The sequence below is a fragment of the Acipenser ruthenus genome, chromosome 35 (genome assembly GCF_902713425.1).
Source record: "Acipenser ruthenus chromosome 35, fAciRut3.2 maternal haplotype, whole genome shotgun sequence".
NCBI lineage: Eukaryota > Metazoa > Chordata > Actinopteri > Acipenseriformes > Acipenseridae > Acipenser > Acipenser ruthenus.
In genome coordinates, this window is record NC_081223.1 from 8,384,476 (window position 1) to 8,409,584 (window position 25,109).

Consider the following 25,109-nt stretch of genomic DNA (forward strand, 5'->3'; position numbering starts at 1 on the left):
TCTTGGTAAGAATCAATGTTAAGTGAATTTATCATTTATATTGTTGTTTTTCCCCTGCGCAATGTGATGTTTAGCTGCAATACGTTTTGATAAATCTTTTTTTTTTCATGTAGAATGTTTTGATGCCAGCAGAGCTGTTTTTATGATGACATTAAATGTGTAGCTAAACCAGGGTAGCTGGCTGTATGTTTTTTTTTTTTCTCGTTACTTTAAATGGACAGTCAGCTTGTCCAAGTATCACCCTACCTGCCATAACATAGCGTTTTATTATAGCATAGTGGCTGTGTATTTGCATTTATAGTGACCCGGCCTTTGTGCCAGGCAGCACCAGGACCTCTGCGACCGGTTTCCCCTGCCTGAAGTACTGTACTACTTCCTATCATCGATTTATACAGACAAAAGAATATTAGAATTGAGTGAGAAACTGTGTGCTAAACTCGTTCAAAGCAGGAGTCACAGTGTCAGCACCAGTCCCAGTGTCAGCACCAGTCCCAGCAGTATCAGCACCAGTCTTACCGGTCAGCAGCAGTTACCAGTCCCAGCAGTGTAAGGCAACTTAAGTAGCAGTGAAACAAATGCAAGTCAATAAAGGTATGAACCCATCTACTTATTAATATTGATGTTATATTCTTGTCCTTTTAAAATCACATTTCTGACAGTGTGAATATGGTCATTTTAGGTTGCTGTGGTTTTGCTGGGAGACAATTAGTTAATTAATTCCGAACTTAATTAATTCCAGACTTTGTTTTCACTGCCTTTTGTTAATAAAAGATGATGTTGCTGCTAACAGGTCCCTCTTTAGTCTTTACATGTTTATTTGCACATTGTATGTTTGCTCGTACATATGTGTGCTCATACAAACGTTTACAAGACACTAGGCTTAAGCCTATGTTGGTTTGATGTCGTACCAAGTTGAGTGGCTTACAGTGAGGGGGGGGGCCCTAAAAGGCTAGAAATGGCCCTGACTACTGTAGGTATCAGTCGGGGGCCTGGTTGCAGTTAATAGTAACCACCCTGCATATTGTCTTAGGGAGAGCAATGTGGCTGCTTGCTGATGTCAAATCTCATTTAGAAGTAGTCTGCTCCTGTATGTTGCACTGGAATCAGAGATTGAGGAAAATAATGTATTGAAACTTCTATTTCATTTGTATTTAAAATATAAGATATACAGCAGGCCTACATATTGAGATGCTTGGAACAGAGCTCTCTCACCACTCACAGTACACTCTGCTTTACCACGTGTTCAGATTCCAGAACATTAAGAAGATTTTGTAAATATTAATGTTATATTTTACTGTAGCTGTATTTTACTATAATCATGTTTTACTGTAACTGTTTGCCTTTCATTGACTGCTTTATGGGCTGGCTGGTCACTGTATAGTTACTTCTATTTTCTATGATCACTCACAGATCCAATGTGTTACTCACTGTGAATGTAGTTATATAGTTTGCATAACAATACTGCAACGGTTCTTTGCAAACCACTTGTATTTGACCTAATGTTTAATAATTTACCTGTACTGCTTGTGGCACTTACATTTATCCACATCATTTCTTAGAAGATGAAGTTCTTAATCTGGTGTAGCCTGAGTAAATTTACATGCCCAAATACCAGGGTTATCTTCCTCTGCCGCACCCCTTGCTTGTGTAACAGTATAAAGCTGACAGTTTTGCTTCACATTTTACTCGGCTATGCACACCTGGACTGCGCTGACATCCTCCTAGTTCCAGCTCCTGCTTCCAAAGTACAGGTTAGAAATCTGTTGGGTTTACAACCTAAACTTTGTAATGTTCATTTTAAAACACTATAATAATGAATTGTAATGTGTATAGTGCTGCAGACTAGCAGTTCCCTTTGATTTGTAGCTGATTAAAAGATGTGATTGTGGGTCTGTGGGTTCAGAAAGGAAGAGGAAAGTGGACTGAGTGTCTTTGTTAAACAAACAAATAAAACAAAAACAAAACAAATTGAATGCATAACAAGTCTCGGTGAAGTTAAGCTCCAGGTTTGGTTTGCTGTATTCTGCTACTGCTCTCAATTCTAACTATTTTCTGTATCTATACTTGATTTAACTCCCGTATTCATGTTTTTTGTAATTGCTCTGATTTGAAATCATTCTTATCAATTTATTGCACTGACTACATGCACTTAATGAAATTTACTCTTATAAGCAAATCTTTTTACTGTACGTGGTTAACTGCTGTTAGTCAAAATCGCTCTCAAACGTAATTATTTACTGTATTTCTTCTTATTTGAATTGGCTCCTTTTTATACTAACTTTATTGTATTTAGAACTGCTCTTATCTCTAATGTGATATTTTGTAACAATTGTAAGTCACCCTGGATAAGGGCGTCTGTTAAGAAATAAATTAATTAACAACAACAATAATAATAATAACAATAATAATAATAATAATAATAATAATAATAATAATAATAATAATAATACTCAGTGAACAGGCTACATTATGTTCCGTTGCATTATAAGGCACTGTGGAAGGGTGATGGGTAATTCACTGACACTGGGGAGACAGAAAGGTGAACTTGAAACACCGCAAAGGTGCCCAGTTTTATTGAGGGTGGGTGCTCCCACGTTTTAGCCCGCAGAGGGCGCTGTTGAGCATAGTCTGTCTACCAACGATGGTAGACAGAACCACAGCAATACCAGAGGAGGTACAAAGATCAAGTGCAGGTGAAAGGATAAAGGAAAATAAAACACAGTAATCAAACTACAAATAAAAGGTGCTGCACTCGGCAGCGTTCCCCCGACCGTCGCTACCCGCACGGCCTGGGTCTCCGTCCTACACTCGCTGCTCCCTCAGCCTGCTGTAAAACTACTTATGGGGTCTGCCCAAGGTTTATCCGCTACCACTACTTTTGTTTTATTTTCTTTTGGGATTTCTTTCCCAGGTTTTTCTTTCTCCCGACCGTTCTCGGTCCTGGATCAGAGCTTCTGCATGCTCAGCACGTCTTAGAAGGGCAGAGCTGAGGGAACAGCAGAATGTTATTTTATAGTGCCAGCAGTCCCCCCCAAGACCCGCCTCTCAGAGAGAGGGAAAGCCCACACACCCTCTCTCCCACCTCTCCATGTCATTGCCATGACCAACAGACGGATATTGAACAGCTGCTGCCCTCTTCCTGCAGCACTATGAATACACCAGAAGAGTCAGCACAGATCCGCTTTATTGTTTACATTTTGTGTTGCTTTTCAAATGGATAGAATATAAATATATAAGTTATTAAAGAGTGCAGTCTCGAACAGTTCAATGAACATCAATCTGCACCAGATCAATCTAAACCAGATCAATCTGCACCAGATCAGCAGTGTGGAGTAGTGGTTTGGGCTCTTGACTCTTGCCCGGAGGGTCGTGGGTTGAATCCCCGGTGGGGACACTGCTGCTGTACCCTTGAGCAAGGTACATTACCTTGATTTCTCCAGTAAAAAAAAACAACTGTATAAATGGGTAATTGTATGTAAAAATAAAGTGATATCTTGTAACAATTGTAAGTCGCCCTGGATAAGGGCGTCGGCTAAGAAATAAATAATAATAATAATAATAATAATAATAAATCTGCACCAGATCAATCTGCACCAGGGATCTCCAACCCTGCTCCTGGAGAGCCTCTATCCTGCAGGTTTTCTGGGTGTCTTTAATGGCTAAAGATCTGGAAGACCTATTAATATGACTGATTAAGCCAATAATTGGTGCAAATAAGTAACTTTGAGCTCGGTTGAAACGAAAACCTGAAGACCCAGTAGCTCTCCAGGACCAGAGTTGGAGACCCTTGATCTACACCATTCAATGTCAGGGTTTAAATAAACTCAGAAAAAAACCTGGTTTCAAGAAATGCTAATTACCACAGTGTGACAGGATGAACGCAGTGTGGTGTAAAATAACAGACTCCAGTCCTTTTTCCAAGTAAGTGCTTGGGTTTTATTTCCTGCAAACAGGTTACCAAAACGCACTAAAAAATAATAGAGACAAATAAACAATAGGGAAGCCGGGGTACACAACGATGTGTAACCCGACAAAATAAAGAGAAAACGGGGGTTGCAGTCCCAAATAAACAAACAACAAAACAGTCCGTCTTCCTTTTGTAATCCGGGGGGTAATAAAACCAGCACTTCCGGGTTGTCGCTCCTCCGGCGTAATCCTGGAGCGTCCCGTTAGTGCTCTAAAATACAAAAATAGATGGGTTAGCAGGTAAGTCCACACAACAAAGACGACCCGTCTTCCAAATCCCTTCCTCTGTTTCCCTGCTCATTTCTCTCTCGCTCTCTCGCACTGTACCTTGCCAGAAGGAACATAACCCTGGGCCACGCCCCCCTTTTGTACGCTCCATCCCGACCCCATTGGTCAGCGAGGGCAACCGCCATCAACCAATACATGATTGCCACCGTGCTTCCCGACCGGGTCGATGACGTTGCGCACTGCCGCTCCGCCCCCTTTCCAGGTGGCCGACTTCCACCTCCCCTGGGGATGTCTGCTCCTCCTCCCTAGCGCCCTCACCGGTCAGGAGGGAGATCTAAAACAAGAGTTAATTCTCTCTTTGTCACATATCCCACTGCTCAGAGTGGAGCCGAAGGAACACTCAGCCAAATCTACCATTCCCATTACTCCCCCCTCCCGGGAAAAATAATCCGCATTTTGGTGATCTTTCCCTGCACGATGTACCATATGATACATATAAGGTTGCAATGCCAAATACCACCGAGTTATTCGAGCACTGCTATCCTTCATGGTGCTTAACCATCTGAGTGGGGCGTGGTCCGTGACCAGATCAAATGAATGTCCCAGTAAGTAATATCTGAGGGAGTGGGTAGCCCATTTAATGGCCAGGCACTCTTTCTCCACAACCGAGTAATTGTGCTCCCGAGGAAGCATTTTTTTACTGATGTAGAGAATGGGGTGCTCCACCCCATTAACTTTGAGACAAGACCGCCCCCAAACCAACCTCTGATGCGTCGGTATGGAGGAAGAATCTCTTGCTAAAATCTGGCGATATTTGCGCAGGAGCCTGGCACAGTTTTTGTTTAATGGTCTCAAACGCTCCCTGACACTCCGCTGACCACTTAACTAAATTTGGCGCACATTTCTTAGTGAGGTCTACCAAGGGATTGACCATGGTGGCATACTCGGGGATAAAGCGGCGGTAATAACCAGCCAATCCCAATAGTGACCTCACCTGGGACTTGGTTTTGGGGACTGCCGCGTCCACCAAAGCCTGGACCTTGGTGGCCACGGGTTTCACCCGTCCATTTCCCATGATAAATCCTAGGTACTGGGTCTCTAATTTAGCAACCGCACATTTCCTCAGGTTGGCTGTCAGCCGGGCAGTCCTTAGAGACTGAAAGATGGCTGTGAGTCGACTTACATGCTCTCTCCAGGTGGAGCTATATATAACCACATCGTCAATATACGCTGCTGCATACTCACGATGGGGATGTAGCATTTCGTCCATCAGTCTCTGAAATGCGGTGGGCGCACCATGTAGCCCAAACGGCATGGTTTTAAAATGGAACAGTCCGTCCGGAGTTGAAAATTCTGTTTTCTCACGTGAATTACGGGTCAAACGGATCTGCCAATATCCCTTCGTCAGGTCGAGAGTTGATAAACCTGGCCATCCCCAGTCGGTCAAAGAGTTTGTCGATCCGAGGCATGGGGTAGGCGTCGAACTTGGCGATAACATGGACCTTTCGAAAGTCAACACAGAAACGATTAGTGCCGTCCTTCTTAGCCACTATAACGATGGGACTGCACCACTCGCTTCTGGAAGGCTCAATGACCCCAAGTTCAAGCATCGCCCTCACCTCGTTCTGGACGCCACTCCGCCGGCTTTCTGGGATCTGGTAGGGCCTCTCCCGAACAGTGATCCCTGGCGGAGTAATAACAGCATATTAGGTAAGGTTAGTTCTGCCGGGCACGTCAGAAAACACATCCCCAAATTTCCCGATCAACTTACGCAATTCCACCTGCTGATCCAGAAGTAACTGTTCCCCCATTGAAATATGACTGGGGCTAGGGGTCTCTATGCAGGGTCCTAGGTCATCCTCTATCTCGCCTGGGGCTATGAATAAGACCTACCTTGCCTTCCAGGGCTTTAATAAGTTGACATGGTAAATTTCCGGTTTATTATGGCGATCGGGCTGCCTAATTTCATAATTTACTAGTCCTACGGCCCGTATCACCTCATATGGCCCCTGCCATTTAGCACACAGTTTCGACTCCAATGACGGAAGAAGCAGCATTACTTTATCTCCTGGTCGAAAGGTTCGAATTTGTGGATTAGTATTGTAATGCTGCTGTTGCCGATGTTGAGCCGATCTAAGATTGTCTTGAGCCAAGCGACCAATTAAATCAAGACGATCCCGTAGTAGGAGCACATGCTGCACTACATTTTTAGAGTAGCTTTTGTGTTCTTCCCAACCTTCTCTCAACAGGTTGAGGATGCCCCATGGCTGCCAGCCATATAACAACTCAAAGGGGGAAAATCCCATTGAGCTCTGAGGCACCTCTCTCGGCGGTAAGGAAGAAGAGTAGCCCAATGTTTCCGCTCCTGACTCACAAACCGTCTCAACATTTGCTTCAATGTTTGGTTAAAACGCTCCACTAGACCGTCCGTTTGGGGATGATAAACAGACGTCCTGATGGGACGTATCTTTAGAATTTTGTACACCTGCTGTAGCGTTTTTGATAAAAAGTTTGTTCCGTGATCAGTTAATATTTCTTTGGGAATCCCTACTCTAGCCATAATCTGACTCAATTCTTTCGAAATTGAAGTGGCACTAGTGGACCGCAAAGGAACTGCTTCCGGGTACCGCGTTGCATAATCCACCATCACTAATATGTGCGTGTACCCAGAATCAGAAGGCAGCACTGACCCAACTATGTCCATTGCAACACGTTCGAAGGGAGTGGAGACAATAGGCAGTGGGACCAAAGGGGCGGGGCGCACTCGACCCGGCGCTACTCTCTGGCATACCGGGCAGGTAGCTACATATTTCGCCACCTCGGTGTACAGCCTACCCAATAAAATCGAGCCAGTTTTCGGTCCCTCATTTTGTCAACACCAAGGTATCCTGCAAAGGGAACGTTATGCGCCAGCCTCATGACGTCTGGTCGACAGGAAGGGGGAACCATCAAATGTTTGACAGGCTGTCCTGTGCCCGGGGCTAGATTTACCCTATATAGCAAGTGCCCCTCTACAACAAAGTGGGGATATAACAGCGTCCCGATGCCATCAACATCCTTACCCTCAATAGACCGAACCTGTTCCCAAGCGTGCACCAGTGTGGGGTTGTTGTTCTGCTCCCACACTAGGTCCGCGCTTGAGGCCCACACGTCCGGGATATTGACAAGGGCTGGAGCAGTGTCCACCCTCAAGGGTCCAGTAACCTCGCCCACCCGGTCACACTGTGTTCCCACCCCCTTCGATTGTCGTTTGGGACCATCAAACCCTTCCCCCGCCAGGCCCCAACCATGTCGGATCAATGCGCCTTCCCACTTTTCCCTCCGTCTCTCCTTGTGTGTTTTCCTAGGACGAAAAAGTGGAGAAAACAGTCCTGCATGGAAAGGAAAAATGGTGCCAATTACTTCCATTCCCCGGGGGTCTGCCATGTCTACACGTGTGGTCGAGGCTGCCAATACTTTTACTAAATCCTTATATTGTGGCCAGTCTCGACCCAGAATAATCGGGTGTGGTAACTTTTCGGCCACCCCCACTACCAGGTGGCGCTTTATCGGACCTACCGATAGATATACTTTTAGGGTGGGGTATGTCGCCGTGTCTCCATGGGTTGGTTTTTCCTACCTCTTGTGAGCTCTGTGAGGGGTGTAGCGTGAGTGGGGAACTGTGGTTTAAACCTCCTATAATACCCCGCTAACCCCAGAAATGCTCGAACCTGTTTGAGTTTTGGGCCGTGGGTAACTGTGAAGGACCTCCACCTTCTTTTCTTGTGGCTTCAGCCAGCCCTGCCCCATAGTATACCCCAGTTACTGTGTTTCGGAGAAGGCTAACCTACATTTCTTTGAGTTAGCTGTCAATCCGGCCTCATGTATGGAGTCCAGTACTGCCTGAAGCTTTTGTAGGTGAGTCTGCCAGTCATCACTAAAGATGACGACATCATCCAAATAGGCTCCAGCATATGCAGCGTGAGGACACAGCACCTGATCCATTAACCGCTGAAAAGCAGCAGGGGCTCTGAAGACCAGAATGCAGAACCACAAACTCAAATAAGCCGTCCGTGGTGGAAAACACCGTTTTTTCGAAGGAGCTTGGGGACAACCGTACCTGCCAGTATCCCTTGGTTAAATCCAGGGTAGAGATATAGTGGGCGTCCCCAACCGCTCCATTAGCTCATCCACCCGGGGCATGGGATAAGCATCAAATTTAGATACCACATTCAGTTTCCTGACTATGCAAAATCGAACTGAACCATCTGGTTTATCCACCATGACCACCGGGCTGCACCACTCACTGCGTGACTCCCGGATAACCCCCAAGTCCAGCATTTTACACACCTCATTGCGCATGACTTCCCGTCTAGCCTCTGGTAACCTAATGTACCTTTGCTGTACCTTTACTCCCGGTTCGGTCTCGATCCGGTGCTGGAAGAGGTGTGTTGACCCTGGGAGGTCTGAAAAGACTGCTCCGTTACCCTGTATCAGCCTATCCAGCTCGGCCTGCTGCTGTTTATTCAGTTGGCCGCCGGTGGCTACAGTCAGGGAACCCCCGGGTCGCGCCTCACTTCCAGGTCAGGTTGTCTGAAAAAAGTAAGTCCCGGTCTTTCCAGGGTTTTAAAAGGTTAATATGATATATTTGATAAGGCTTATGCCTCCCTGGTTGATGTACCTTGTAATTAACTGGGCCTACCTTTTCTACAATTTCTACCGGTCCCCTCCATTGTGCCAGAAACTTATAGGGATTGGACGGGATGAGCACCAATACCCTGTCGCCCACCTGAAATTCACGAGCGCAGGCTCCTTTGTTATATTGACGCTGTTGTGCTCCCTGCACTTCCTGGAGATTGCTGGACACCAGATCTGCCATCTCTGCTAGCCTACCCCGCAGTAAGGTTATATCTTCAGGAACCGCTTGTCCCCTAGTTGGATCCGCCTCCCATGCTTCACGTAGCACATCCAGAAGTCCTCTGGGCTGTTGCCCAAACACAAGCTCGAATGGGCTAAACCCAGTGGACGCCTGTGGAACTTCGCAATAGGCAAACATGAGGTAAGGTAAAAAGACATCCCATTCCAGCGATTGGTTAACAGTGACCCTCCGTAACATCTGCTTCAACGTTTGGTTAAAACGTTCCACCAACTCATCAGTTTGTGGGTGGTGAACGGAAGTGCGTAAACTTTTAACCTTCAGGAGGGCACAGAGCTTTTTAAACACCAGAGACATAAAAGGGGTGCCCTGGTCGGTCAGGACCTCCTTGGGTAACCCCACCCTACAAAAAATATGTAACAAGGACTGTGCTATAACTTTGGCCGAGGTGTTCCGTAACGGTACCACCTCGGGGTAGTGTGTGGAATAGTCTACCATGACCAACACATGCTTAAAACCAGACTTAGTTTTAGGAAGGGGCCCTATTAGATCTATCCCAATCCTCTCAAATGGGACCTTTATGATCGGCATGGGGATTAGCGGGGCTTTAGGCGGTTTCTTGCCGGTCACACGCTGACACTCAGGGGCATGCCACGCAAAAGTCAGCCACATCACGCCACACCCCTAACCAGTAAAACCTGTGCAGAATCCTAGCCCTCGTTTTATCTGTTCCCAAATGTCCCCCAAGTAAGTGTACATGTGCCAGGTTTAATACAGTTTTCCGTCCTTCCCTTTCTGAGACCTAGTTTTCTTTTCGCCAGTAGGCGGCATTATAACCTCATTATGGAAAGGAAAAAGCTCCCTCTCTGGTTCAGGATTCTGAAGTGAGGTGGATGGTTGGAGATCAACCATTTCTCCTCTTGACTTGGGCTTGAGGTAGAATGTTGGGGCACCTCCACCTGCCCCAGTAACCCTGCCCCTACCCTAACCAACTCTAAAAACTGCGGACAGTTCTTTCCTATAATCATTGCAACTGGTAGGCTAGGAACTACGCCAACTTTCACTAAAAAATTTTGGCCTGCTATCTCTACCCTGATTACTACTGTGGGGTAAGGCTTAATGTTACCATGGATACATCGGATATACACATCCTTACTCTCCTGCGTATACCTCTCCAAGGGTACTAGGTCCCTTGTGACTAATGTTTCTGAACTACCAGAGTCTATCAAAGCAACCATATCTTGACCCTCCACCCGCACTGAAACAATAAAGGGATCAGTACTCACCGGGCTGGTTTGGAGACAGGGGATGCTCTTTCTGGAGATTTCTTCCTGCACTGTCTGGTGATATGTCCGGTAGTGCCGCATCTAAAACACCTGATGGCTTCCCTGTAGTCTGAGGTAGCGACAGGTTGACCCTGCTTTCCCAGATAGTGCCTTCGAGGTCTCTGCGGCTCTCTCTGGAGATCACCTCGGGGTGACTCTTTCGGGGTCAGGTTGGAGGGCTGCTTGGGTGCCGTGGTCACTCTTCCCTTGGACTGGCTGATCCGGCTGTACCAAAGCCTGCGCTGCGGTATAGTGTTCCAATGTGGCCATGGTGGCATCTAAAGTACTGGGGTCTGCTTCACCCACTCGTTCCCTTGCTACAGCGGGAAGGCTCCGGACAATCTTATCCATCACCAGTAAATCAACAACCCGTCCTGCTGGGTTGAGTTCTGGGTGAAGCCACTTCTTTGCCAGGTGTAGCAGGTCAAACTGGGAGCGACCAGGATGCTCAGGGTAGTAACGCCACTCATAAAACCGCCAGGCTCAGACCACCATGGTCACCCCCAGTCTGGCCAGGATCTCCGTCTTCAGCTTGGGATAGTCGCAAGCGGCTTCTCGGTCCAGATCAAAATAGGCTTTCTGCGCCTCCCCACAGAGGAACGGAGCTAGGATGGTTGCCCACTCCGCTTTTGGCCAGCTCTCTCGTTCAGCGGTACGCTCAAAAACCGTCAGGTAGCTTTCCATATCATCTTCTGGTGTAATTTTAGTTAGCACCTGGTTAGGTCCAGTAGGTCGATAAGACCCTATTTACTTCAGAATAATGTCCTGGAATTGTAGCTGCTGTTGCTGCATGGCTGCTAACAAATGCTCTACAGTAGTGGCTAGTTCCCCTGGCCCTACTACTGCTGGGCCGACTGCTCCCTCTGTCCCCGGGATGTCTTTCCATGACATTGGGGTTAACAGGAAACATGCTGGCTGGCTGGCTGGCTTGATTCTCTGTGTGACATGCCCCACTTCTGGCACCACTTGTGGGCGTGTGGGTGCACACAGACGAAGCAGACAGTAATTTCTAATCCAAGTTTGTTTATTAAACTTCACAAAAGTAAAAAAAAAATAAACTTGCTCGCTTACTTCACAAAAGAAAATAGCATCCTGGTTGCGAGATGAGATGTAAACAAAATAAACAGTTCAAACAGGATTTGTTTAACAAAAAAACAACAATGTAAACTAACTGGACAGTTAGCCACATCCAGTTGAATTAATTGGTTCCTGGGTTTTACCAGGTTGTTTGTTGGCTTCAGCTCGTCTCCAGCATGTGAAAACCAGCGGTGTCTCTTTCCTCATTGCTGTATTCCCTTCCAACAGCGCCAGCCCAGGAAAGAAGATTTCAGTCGCAAAGGCAGTTTTTAAGCTTCTGTTTTATATTCCCATTCAGTCTTGGTTGTAGATAAGCTCACACTGCTCACTGGTTGGAAGCCAACCTTGACTGGATGTGAAGGCTTTCTTTTAAGGGTGCTGATTCTCTGGTAATTGGACGGTTACAGGCTACAGGTGAGGGGCAATTAAGGCTAATGCGAATTAACCATGTTACAACCTTGATCCCCTACCTAACCTCACCTGCAGCCTGTTTACCCGTTAACTCCTTGACGTCATGGCAGGCAAGTATGCTGACCACAGGTCTATCATTGTGTTATCTGCAACACCTGTGGGCTTGTTCCTAGCCTGCCATAAACGCCTCCTGCTGGTGAACCTGTGAGCTGGCTCACAAAACGTATCATGATTCTTTGATCTGGAATTGTGTTCACATTTTCATTTTCTGTGATTTTGTTTTGAAATCTCTGTTTATAATATTTGATTAAATCCATTAGACCTGAGTGTTGCGTTTCTGTTGTGCATCAGTGTATATATATATATATATATATATATATATATATATATATATATATATATATATATATATATATATATATATATATACAGACGTGCTCAAATTTGTTGGTACCCCTCCACAAAAAATGAAGAATGCACAATTTTCTCTGAAATAACTTGAAACTGACAAAAGTAATTGGCATCCACCATTGTTTATTCCATATTTAATAGAAATCAGACTTTGCTTTTGATTTTTTATTCAACATTATATTGTAAATAAGAAAACAAATGAAAATGGCATGGACAAAAATGATGAGACCGCTAACCTAATATTTTGTTGCACAACCTTTAGAGGCAATCACTGCAATCAAACGTTTTCTGTAGCTCTCAATGAGACTTCTGCACCTGTTAACAGGTAGTTTGGCACACTCTTCCTGAGCAAACTGCTCCAGCTGTCTCAGGTTTGATGGATGCCTTCTCCAGACTGCAAGATTCAGCTCTTTCCATGGATGTTCGATAAGATTCAGATCAGGACTCATAGAAGGCCACTTTAGAATAGTCCAATGTTTTGTTCTTATCCATTCTTGGGTGCTTTTAGCTGTGTGTTTTGGGTCATTATCCTGTTGGAGGACCCATGACCTGCGACTGAGACAGAGCTTTCTGACACTGGGCAGTACATTTCGCTCCAGAATGCCCTGATAGTCTTGAGATTTCATTGTGCCCTGCACAGATTCAAGGCACCCTGTGTCAGGCGCAGCAAAGCAGCCCCAAAACATAACTGAGCCTCCTCCATGTTTCACTGTAGGTATGGTGTTCTTTTCTTTGAAAGCTTAATTTTTTCGTCTGTGAACATAGAGCTAATGTGATTTGCCAAAAAGCTCCAGTTTTGACTCATCTGTCCAAAGGACATTCTCCCAGAAGGATTGTGGCTTGTCAACATGCATTTTAGCAAATTCCAGTCTGGCTTTTTTATGTTTTTCTGTCAAAAGTGGGTCTTCTTCCATGGAGCCCACTTTCACTCAAAAAGTGACGGATGGTGCGATCAGAAACTGACGTACCTTCACCTTGGAGTTCAGCTTGTATCTCTTTGGCAGTTATCCTTGGTTCTTTTTCTACCATTTGCACTATCCTTCTGTTCACTCTGGGGTCGATTTTCCTCTTGCGGCCACGCCCAGGGAAGTTGGCTACAGTTCCATGGACCTTAAACTTCTTAAAAATATTTGCAACTGTTGTCACAGGAACATCAAGCTGCTTGGAGATGGTCTTGTAGCCTTTACCTTTACCATGATTGTCTATTATTTTCTTTCTGATCTCCTCAGACAACTCTCTCCTTTGCTTTCTCTGGTACGTGTTCAGTGTGGTGCACACAATGATACCAGACAGCACACTTACTTACTTTTCTCCATTTAAATAGGCTGAATGACTGATTACAAGATTGGAGACATGTGTGATACTAATTAAAGAAACTATTTAGTTTGAAATATCACTATAATCCAATTATTTATTATCTTTTCTAAGGGGTACCAACAAATGTGTCCAGGCCATTTTAGAATAGCTTTGTAGAATAAGCAATAATTCATCTCTTTTCACAGCTTCTTTGCTTTATTCTATGACATATCAAAGGCATGCAAGTATACATGATAAAATAGCTTTTAATTTCATCACTTTTCAGGAGGAATGAAGCATTATTTCAATAAGCTGTAAGGGTACCAACAAATTTGAGCACGTCTGTATATATATATATATATATATATATATATATATATATATATATATATATATATATATATATATACACACTGATGCACAAAAGAAACGCAACACATATTTCTCAGTCAGCCTTGGTCTATCAAAACTGCAGTATACCGTGATACAGTTTAACACAATTAAGCAGGTTGGTGATTCCCAGTCCTTACATAAAATATGCCTTTACCATTAACAGAATGCATTATGCTACATGTATTATTTTACTGAACTAATATGAAATCACGGAAACATCATAACTTATAACTAGGCTTGTACTTTCTATTTTTTATTTTTTTTTTACCAAATCGATGATTAATAGCGACGTTTATTTTTGAAAGAATTTACCGTTTTTTCCGATCTTTATTTTTCAATTCAAGCAGAGCATGAGTGAAATCGACCTTTATGCTTAAACGGTGAGTCATATAGCATTCGTTTGTGCTATGTTTGTACCGGTTTGTGCCGTTGAAACGAATGTTTTTGCAATTATTTTTTTCTGAGATATTAACTGTATTTTTAGGGTAGTGATGTCAGTATTGTTTGTGCTACGTTTGTGCCGGTTTGTGCCGTTCAAACAAACGTTTTTGCTATTATTGTTAATGAGATATTAGCAATATATTTTAAGGCGAGTGACGTCACTGAGCCCCCTTAAAATAACGGAATTCAACCAAACTTGTCCCATTCGTTTGTGCCGTTGAATCTAACGTTAGTGCAGCTATGGTTTTTAATGATTACTTTGTAGGGGAGTTATATTGTCAACAACACACGAGAAATACATATGCATGTATGTGTTTGTTTGTACAGATGTTGGTATACCACCGCAAAATAGAATAGGCTACTTGATGCATTTCATCATACAGAATTATCCCAAAATGCAACAAAACAAGCTTTGGTGTGGTGAAATGTATTCTAAAATGAATCGCTAATTTTGAAACACGTCAGAATGTGATAAGTATTTCACTACTGCATCCCATCTAGCCTATCGCTCATTGTACCTGCCTTTTAGTTTGCAGTTGTGTTAAAAAGTCAAATCATCTATTGCTTTTGCTCTGCTGCTGCTAATAATGACCTTTACGGACAAATAATTGAAAGAGTGCCACTGTGATGATTTATTTAGTTGCAGGAAACCACGCATCTGTACGAGCATAAAGTTTATTAAAAATGAAGTGATTGGTAATGGCTGCGATTACAACAGAAACAAAAATAGTCAAACCTCTGTCTCGTTGCCAAACGTTTGTTTATTTATTTATTTATTTATTTATTTATTTATTTATAATCGAATTGATATCATCATCATCGTGGGGAAATGTGGCAAAGCACCCCGCCCCTGTGTGCATTTGTGTTATGTGTTGTATGTTGCGTGTGTAAATGTTGGTGTATAGATTGGTACACGGGATATAAACGGGTCTGTGTTTCACGTGTATTTAAAGTGTAGATTTGTATTTAGGCACGAGGAGAGCACAAATCACTTCACGTGCTGGTTAAATGTAATATGTGAGCACGGGGTTGCACAGAATTAATTCACGTGCTGGGATTCAAGTGAATAATTAATTAGTAATTGAATCCCAGCACAATAGTATATATAGACGCACATTTCTTGCACTCAGGGTTAGGTGTACGGGAGTGGAGAACGGGTGAGAGAGAGAGGAGTAATTGAAAGTAAGATCGTAAATATAATAGTTGTTTGTACTCACCGTGTTTGTTTGTCTCCGTGCACCGTTTGTTAAGTGTTTAGTCCGTTTTGTTTATATGTTTCTTTTGGCTACCAGTGCCATGTCCTGTTTTGTGCTGTTTACAACCCTTTTATTTGTTAAATAAATGCTGAGTGCAGCCATTGCACTCAGCTCATCATCATCACCACCGTCTGTCTGTGTATTCCTTTTCTGGTCTGACGCCACCCACTCTGGCCGTCTTTGTGACAGGAAAATATGCTCTTCTTCTTCTTCTTCTTCTTCTTCTTCCGTTTGGCACATAACTCTCAGCCACAGGCAATTGTTTATGTTTGCCAATCTAAATACTCTAACTTTATATTTTCAGTTTTTATCTATTTCCTTTGCATTTTATAAACATGTCCCTTTTCAATAAATACAATTTATTTTCTGCTATATGCATACATTCAATTAAACCTTGAAAGTGCTGAAAACATTCCTTTATTTATTACACACTGTTCAATAATATGCATTTTCAATTGGCATTTAATTTTCAATGTGACATGGTTCCATTAATCGGCTGCCTTTATACTAATATAGATGGAAAATGAATACTGCAGCTACCAGCATCAGCTCTAACCGAGGAGTTTAAGTGCACCAAGGTCAGACTGGAAATGACATTAGTAGAGTCACGCGACAAATGTGTAAGGGAGGCAGCACCTGTGCTGAAAACTGGAAGAAAGTGGGTGGCAAAGAAAGCTGTGGAGGACGCAAAGGCTGCCCTTCAAATTGGTGATATCATGGGGCAAGTTCAGCATGGAAGAAGGGGTCTTGGTCTCAGTTCAGCTCCTCCTACATGGCACAAGGCAGCCCCAGCTCAATGGAGGAAGATGGTAGTCAACAAGGTGCAAAAGCAGGAGGAGAGGATGAGGTGTATAAAGGCCATTTCCCAGGCCAAGCAGGGAGAACGGATGAGATGGGAGAGTGTGGAACAACGCAAGATTGGCTGGCAAGACCTATGGTCAATGGAACAGAGCAGGATCAATTTCCTCATCAAGTCAACATATGATGTTCTCCCATCACCACAGAATCTAAACCTCTGGGTAGGAGAGAATCCCTCATGTGCTTTGTGTTCATCACCTGCAACATTAAGGCACATTTTGACAGGATGTAAGGTGGCTCTTAGCCAAGGATGGTTTATTTGGTGCCATGACCATGTGCTGCAATGTTTGGCCTTAGCATTGGAAGACAAGCGTAACATGACCAATAAGTTGCCACCTGTTCCATCAAAACATTACACACAAAAGACAACATTCCTCCGCCCAGGAGAGCAACCACCAAGAAAAGGTGTTAAAACCAATCTTCGCCCAGGACAACTGGAAGCTACTAGAGACTGGAAAATGCTGGCAGATGTTGGTCAATGGCTTATTTCTCCACCTGAGATTGCCACCACTAACCTTCGACCAGATATTGTCTTGTGGTCTGGATCAGCACACCTTGTTCACCTGGTAGAGTTAACAGTGCAATGGGAGGATGCTGTAGATGAGGCGTATGAGAGGAAGAAACTGTGGTACGCTCAACTAGCCACTGAAGTGGAACAGCAAGGATGGAAAATCTGGGTTTACCCAGTGAAGGTGGGTTGTCGAGGATTTGTGGCACACTCTACAACCCGGTTTCTCAGAGATGTCGGATTTGGTGGCCAAGAGTTGAAGAACTTATCTGAAGCAGCAGAGAGGAGCAGCAACTGACTGTGGTTGAGACGGATAGATACTGGCTGGGGATCTCAAGCACAATAGAAAGAAAGAAACGCTGATGTATGGGTAAGTAAGCTGGGCTGAGTTGAGTGGGTGACGGAGGGGGTGATGCTGGGACACCAGAATCGCCGTCGAGCCCTCTTGAGGTGTCGTGGGCTAGTCGACGAAACACAGAGGATGGAAGGTGCCCACTTGAAGACCCCAGAGATGTACCCTACTTTCCTCAATCCAGACAGTTGTCATGCTGATGCACTGGGGAGACCGCACTGTGGTTGATCCCCGGAGCCAGCATCGCAGCTGTTGTGTGTGCTGATGCGCTAAGGAGGCAAAATAAGCTGATCCCTGGAGCCAGCATTACACTTCAGCCATCAACACCTGACAGAAGGATATCTTCATCATCATATGGAAGGAAGCGCAAATGGATGGAGATACCTAATGTGAACTAATGTGACCTATGGATCACGTTAGTTTACTGCAAAGCTACGACTTAGTTGGTGCTTATCCTGGCGAGAGCCGAGTTCAAATCAGCATGAAGTTTTAACATCTACTCTTGTGTAATTGAAATCAAAACAATAAATAAGGAATTCCCAGAAGGGGCAGACCTTTGAGTAAAGCATTAAACACCTGTGAAAATGTGGTGCAGAGGCAGCCGAAGCAATCAAGTGCACACATTGAAAGTTAATCGAACTGTCCACCCTAACTAGTGAATACTAGGAGTTATAATACAGTGTACATGTTACATTTTATCATTTAATAAAAAGGGCTTCTGTTTTAATATTTGGTAGGTGTAGGTGTTCAACAGTTACAAAAGTAACTGAAAAATAGTACATTTTCTTACAGAATAAAACATACATTGTAAAACTGAGTTTTCATCTTCATGTCCTTCAGCCACGTGTTTGTGCTGCTGCTTGGTTCTTGCAGTAATTCAGATGAAAAGTGCCAAGTATTAAACAACACTTTATACACAATACAATGACAGAAACAGTACCTTCTGTAGTAGGACAAGCATTACAAAGGTTTATAAAGCCATACTAAAAAAGTACTACAGTACCACAGAAGTAGGCAATTTTCATAGCACTAGGAAAATTATTCTGAAAATTATTTTATGAAAAATAGTGTGGTGACGTTGACGGAGATGGACATTTTGCAAACGATAACCCATGATATCCTATGTAAAATGTCCACCCCTGCCACTGCCGCCACCGATTCTGAGGCAAAATAAGCTGATCCCTGGAGCCAGCATTACACTTCAGCCATCAACACCAGCCAGAAGGATATCTACATCATCAGATGGAAGGAAATGCAAATGGATGGAGACACAGATGAATCACATTAGATTACTGTAAAGCTACGTCTTAGTTGGTGCTTATCTTGGCAAGAGCCGAGTTCAAATCAGCTTGAAGTTTTAACATCTACTCTCATGTAATGGAAATCATAATATATAAGCTAATAAACTTGCATTTGTTTGAATTTTAGCACGAGTGATACAGCGTGAAGATGGCAGTGTCAGCAGCTATAGCTGGAGCCTCGTTTCTAGGAGTAACAGCAGAGCAAATCTCCAGAAATATACAGACAAACAGAAATGTTACTATTTCAATTCAAAACAACTGTGATTTCTCTCTAACAAACCCAAGGTAAGTGATCATAATCCTACTTTTTGTTGACACCGAAGGCTGTTTGGCATTTTATTTTTTTAATTTCACTGAAGAATTATTTTTATAATAATACAGAATTTTAAAAAAGCTGTTCTGCAGGGAAGCCAAATTGTTTTATTTGTCCTATAATTACACAGAATAAATAACATTGCTTGCTTTGAAAATGAAATCGGTCTATTCTTGATAATGCATTCATTTGATACACAGTGGGATATATGCATGGAATCTTTAGAAATTAACAATTCTAGCTCAGAAGTACACAAACATGATACAAACCAAACACTAACAAACCAGAAAAACAACATTAAACCTATACTATATCTGCACTGTAAGCTTTTGCTTAAGAAGTTCTGTTAGCAAATTGGATAAACTGAGGGTTCCTCTCTGTTGGAACTTAAGAACATGCACGAGTGAGAGGAAGCTATTCAGCACATATACAGGCGTCCAGTTCCTAGTAGCTAGTTGACTTTGTCGAATTGGGTATTGAAGGATCCAAGTGATTCAGCATCAAAAACATGACCACCAGTACAGGGAACCTGGATTATGAGCTGCGCTTCAGAGTATTCGTTAGTGTTAACTTTGTCAACTCGTTTTAAGATTTTATAGACTTCTGCCCATCTTCTAATTCCTCTAAAACATGATGGGATTAGTCTGCTTCTCTTCACTGGACTCTCTCCAGGGCCACAGTGTCCCTCAGGTACTGTGGTGACCAGTACTGGACACAGTCCTCTAAGTGAAAGCTCACTAGTGCATTATACAACCAAATCATAACCTCCTTTGATTTAGTCGTTAGTCACATTTTGTAAAGCTGTCAACTACAATAATATCGATGTAGAGAAAATCTAAAGACTTCAGCTTTTTGAGTGATGTATTGGATTAGCAAATAACTGAATTTATAATGATGTGGGAGCAGACAAAGTTACGCACCTGTATTAATTTTCCCTATTGCCAGCATGCTCTGTACACAGGTACCATTTTTATAGGACTATTAAAGCACTTTGCATTTTGTTTTACTGAGTTTCATCACAATCAGGCCCATATAGTAGATTTAATTCAATCCTGCTAGATTAGCCAGCTGCAGTTTCATTTTTATTGCATTATTTAAAATAAATATGCTATATATTGAAACACATACATGTACTGCAACACAAAGACTGTGTTCTCTTAGACATGGCTGTATTGGGCTCTGCATTGCTTCAGTCTCTCAGGCTCCTGCTTGATATGATATGATGATATGCAAACTGTGAATCTACAAACCAATCCTGAATCGTTCTGTCCATCTATCCAATAGAATTGTGGATTGCATCTGTCCCCAGATCCTACAGCACTTCATCAATCAGTTCTCTGTTAAACCTGTAATCGAATGGCCCACCAGTACCTACAGTGCCGTGAAAAAGTATTTGCCCCCTGTCTGATTTTCTGCATTTTTGCACATTTTCCACATTGTATTTGGTCAGATTTTTTTGTGGGTTGTAGTCGTATATAGAGGGAGTCTGAGAGAAAGAATGACACCAAAGTTTGGTGTTTCTTTCATTTGTTTGGTGTGCAAGGTAATCAAACATGCAATCTTAAGGTGTGAAAAAGTTATTGCCCCCCCCTAGTTAACTCAACCCAATTAAAGGGATAATAAGGGTCAGCTGTTTGAGTACTTTGGTTAACAACCAGGCCTGATTTGGGCCAGCCCTGCCCAATATAAATCTGACTAACTTACCATCAGAGTGAAGTTGTTGATGCCTATCAGTCTGGAATGGGTTACAAAGCCATTTCTAAGGCTCTGGGGCTCCACCAAACCACAGTCAGAGCCATATTGTCCAAATTGAAAAAGTTTGGGACAGTAGTGAATCTTCCCAGGAGTGGCCGTCCTGCCAAAATCTCTCCAAGAGCAAGGCGTAAAATCGTCCAGGAAGTCATAAAGAACCCTAGAACAATATCCAGGGATTTGCAGGCCTCTCTCGCCTCGGCTGAGGTCAAGGTTCATGACTCCACCATCAGATAGACACTGGGCAAAAATGGGATTCATGGCAGAGTAGCAAGGCGGAAACCATTACTCACTAAGAAGAACATGAATGCTCGTCTCAAGTTTGCCAAAAAGCACCTGGATGAGTTCTGGAACAATGTTCTATGGACAGATGAGTCAAAAGTGGAACTTTTTGGCTGACATGGGCCCCGTTATGTCTGGCGAAAACCAAACACTGCATTCCACAGTAAGAACCTCATACCAACGGTCAAGCATTGTGGTGGTAGTGTCATGGTTTGGGGATGCTTTGCTGCAGTTATTGCTGCTAAAGGTGGTGTAACCAGTTATTGAGTCTAAGGGGGTGATTACTTTTTCACACGGGGGCATTGGGTGTTTGTGGCAAAGTGGTTAGTAAGGGGAACAGGTGTAGCGGTGATGCGATGCAGGAGTGAACAGGCAGACAATGGTATACAGTGGAAAAATAGTGCTTTATTTATAATCCAGGTCTGGTGACCGTCAACTAATAAACCCCCGACTATACACACCAATGTGTAAAGTACGGGGATAACAAAACAGGGCACAGTCCCAAACAAAAAGGAACACACGGTCACCAGTCCTGGGTGAGTGCAGTCGTGCTGGTGCTTAGTGCAAACACAAGTATTTCGTGACGGTTAGTGCAGTGGTGCTCCGGATTGTGCTGACCCTCGGCGACAGCTCCGGAGATGTGCTCTAACTGTCTGGTGAAGTAAAACATAAACAATTACAACACAGACAAACACAACACAAAAACACGTAACACGTCTCTCTCTTTTCTTTATTATTGAGAGCTCCTCTCTCAGTCCTTCTCTCTCTCTCGAGCTTTACCCAAACAAAGGAAAAGAACAGCGTTACCCTGGCCCCTATATGTAATCCCGCATGATATCTAGGTAAACGGTTGCAGCTGCCTTATTACTTGCAGCTGCCCCTCGTTTACCTGTCAAATCAATACGGTCTTACAACAGAGTCTCGCTTCCTTCCAGGCTGACCCACTTCCCGGCCCCGGAAACGAACTGTCAGGCCAGCCCTTCCAGATACTTCTCCTCCCGTTCTTTAGCGCCCTCACAGGTCGGGAGGAAGATTTATCACCAGAACTCATTGTATTTCTGTCACAGTGTTGCATAACTTTCTCTCTTTTATCTAATATTCAGTTTTGGTTGAAGATCTAATAACATTCAGTGTTAAAAATATGCAAAAATGCAGAAAATCAGACATCAAACAATTTTTCACAGCACTGTATGTTATGGGCGGGCATTGCTGCAACATACCTTGGAAATGTTGTTACAGTTTTAGTCCAATCAAATTGAATCAGTCATATTTAATACAAGGTCACTCACAGTAACAAGGCAGTTAATATTTAGTCAATGGTACCCATAATATTCCAGCAGCTTTATGCATACATTGCTTAAATAACTTTTTAAAAAGTGCTATTTATAACAAATTAAAGTTAAAAAAAGAAAAATCAGGTAACTAATTGGCATCCAGCAAAATCCAATCATTGCTTGTATCTTTGCTGGCACAGTGAGGACAGAAGTGTGCAGTTACTGTAAACAGCTTGGCCCATTCTTCCTGCCCATTCAGAAATGACTGTTACAGAATGTACCTTTGTTACGAGCTCAGGGTTCCCCAGTAAACAGGGACAGGTACACAGGTACTCTAGCAGTACAGATCTTTGCTTGCTAGATACAGTTCCCTCGTATGATCATTGTAATGCTGTTCTTTTTTTCATCAGGATTTACACGTTCAGTGGATATAACGTAGATCCTCCTCAGCCAACCATCAAAGAAAAAACCACAGCCGTGTGTTCCTTCAGCAAAACCAGTGATACAGCATGTGGAAGTGTGGGTGTCTTAACCTACGATGTCATCAAGAACAATGATCCTGTCGAATGCACTGCCATGATGTTTTCTGTACCATATGATTACAATTTGTATGAAAACTGGTTCGCTATAGGGGCCATTAGTGTAGGAACGTCCTGTGATCATGCCTTATACAATCAAATGTATAACGAGGGGGGGAAGGGTTTCATCAGAAAACAAGCAACAGCTGGGCTCATAGAGTTTACTGGGGAAGCTGTTGAAATAAAAGCCACAATGTCTCCCGCCGGCAGGTCAGTAATGAAGGTTGAAGTGTGGAACAAACGTACACGTGATTGAGACATACTGTGCTTGCTTTTCAATGCCCTGATATTTGCATGCATGAAATCATTCTTCTCACCTATTGCAAAAAAAGTCATATAGTGAGCACTAGATGTGTTTTACTTTTTATACTGTATAAAAGCATTTTCAACATGTATAACAAACTATGGATTGTGTTGATGCTGTTGATATAAATGAACACTGTACTGTACGTACACTTCTAACCTATATGTTCACTTTTAGCCTGTATGTACACTTATAACCTGTCCTTTATTGGACAACTTGAGGTGAGGTGGTATGTGTTTTTTTTTTTAGTAAACTCAGTAAAAGGCATTTTTCTTCCAAAGAGATGAACTCACTAAAATAACAATTGTACAATGCAAATTAATTTTCTACTTAGCTGCTAAGCCTATTTTCATGCAGTTCTTAGTTATTAAAGCTTGTATTAATAAAGCAATGTGTTTGTTTGATTGTTTCATATCTTTGGAGACAACTTCTAAAGGTGTGGTGGGGGGGAGTTAACTGTGTATAAAATAAGTCACCTTGTGAAGTTGTGTTCTCTATCATTTATAAATTGAGAGGTTGAGTAAACTTGAGGATGGTTCCACTGGTTTAAATTCTCGAAAGCTAGATCTCCAATTCCAGATGTGGACAATGTGCTGCTTTAAAATATGAAGAATCCATTGTGCATGTTGAAGTATCTGTAGCAACTGGAATAGAGCTGCATTCTGTATCAATATAATAAATACACGAATCAGTGGGGCAGTGTGAGGAGCTCAGGGCTGATCCTAAATACACGAATCAATGGGGCAGTGTGAGGAGCTCAGGGCTGATCCTAAATACACAAATCAATGGGACAGTGTGAGGAGCTCAGGGCTGATCATGTATAGATGTCTTTGCTCAGCAAGTCCATCTGAATGAAACAAATGGACAGCAGATTGTTCATCATGAGTTAAAGCAGCTGTGATCCCATTCACTGACAGGCAGGATTACCTTGTGGAGGGTTTTCCTGTCCTGTGTGGGAACTGGTTTGCAATGTGTGTCTTTAAACACTGTGTTCCTGGGAAGATTGTTTGCACACAGCCATCCACCCCAGCATGCAAATTTGGCCATATGGTGCTAGATTCTATTTTTTTTATCAGCAACCATAGATGCTGATAGTTTCTCACTGGGTCTGGACTACTCACATGACCATTGAGGTCGGCAGCCACATGCACACTGTGCGTACCATTGGTTTGCAAAAATTCAGCTTCATCAGTGTGTTGAAGTGAAACACACATTTTAAGCATATAGAATCATGCTGTTTATTTAGTGGTAGTAATGAACAAATGGGAGCAGATAAGTTTGGTTGAATCCTTGAAAAAGAGCAACAATCTCTCTTCTCAGAAGGATCAGAGGGGAGTTTTAAGCACCAGAAATACATTGCTGACACTGAATGTTACTACTGCATGATCTGAATGCTGCTCCAATTTTAAAGTTTAATTAGCATTTTCATTTTATCAGTGTTGTTCTTATATTCAAATTAATTATACATGTTTCTAATCATTAACACATAATTTCCAAGTTGTGTTATTATTATTATTATTATTATTATTATTATTATTATTATTATTATTATTATTATTATTAATGTTTTATTTTTTACTGCCTGTGTGGATTTCTCTCTGGGATTTTCAGCTGTGTTGAACTCAGGCAGTGCCCTTGGTTGTGCATGTCATCAGAACAACTTCAACTTTGAAGGCAGTGTATTTTAATGAGATATTTGGTCATTGTTAAGACATTCAAATACAACCACTTGGAATAAATCATTTTTTAGACATACTGGAGCTGCTTTAGAATTGTACCCAGAGCTGATGGGTTGTGCTGCTGGAACTGGATCACTTGTGAATGAAATTCCATTTTACATTCAGTGACTTGCTCTCTTCAAAGGAAAAAAAAACACTATCACATGGTAAAGCTAAAACCTATAGAGGATTATTTACTTCCCAATGTAT

The 25,109-nt window shown here is 42.8% G+C and overlaps 1 protein-coding gene across 2 annotated transcripts; it reads left to right on the forward strand.

Annotated features, from left to right (window-relative positions):
* The first annotated feature begins 1,685 nt into the window (after nt 1-1,685).
* LOC117968371 (DELTA-stichotoxin-Hcr4a-like) lies at nt 1,686-23,562 on the forward strand. Of its 2 annotated transcripts, none has more exons than XM_059007310.1 (3): nt 1,686-1,751; nt 18,806-18,963; nt 22,710-23,562. In XM_059007310.1, the coding sequence occupies exons 2-3, from the start codon at nt 18,827-18,829 to the stop codon at nt 23,131-23,133; spliced, it is 561 nt and encodes a 186-aa protein (XP_058863293.1). In that variant the 5' UTR covers nt 1,686-1,751; nt 18,806-18,826; the 3' UTR covers nt 23,134-23,562. The 2 variants fall into 2 exon arrangements, with proteins under 2 accessions (XP_058863293.1, XP_058863292.1); XM_059007309.1 differs by lacking the exon at nt 1,686-1,751 and adding an exon at nt 15,541-15,585.
* Nucleotides 23,563-25,109: the final 1,547 nt, after the last annotated feature.

Bases quoted from the DNA above. Each gene is read 5' to 3' on its own strand.
- LOC117968371 (XM_059007310.1), top strand. From the start codon at position 18,827: ATGGCAGTGTCAGCAGCTATAGCTGGAGCCTCGTTTCTAGGAGTAACA. The intron at 18,964-22,709 runs GTAAGTGATCAT...TTTTTTCATCAG, and splicing joins TTCTCTCTAACAAACCCAAG to GATTTACACGTTCAGTGGAT.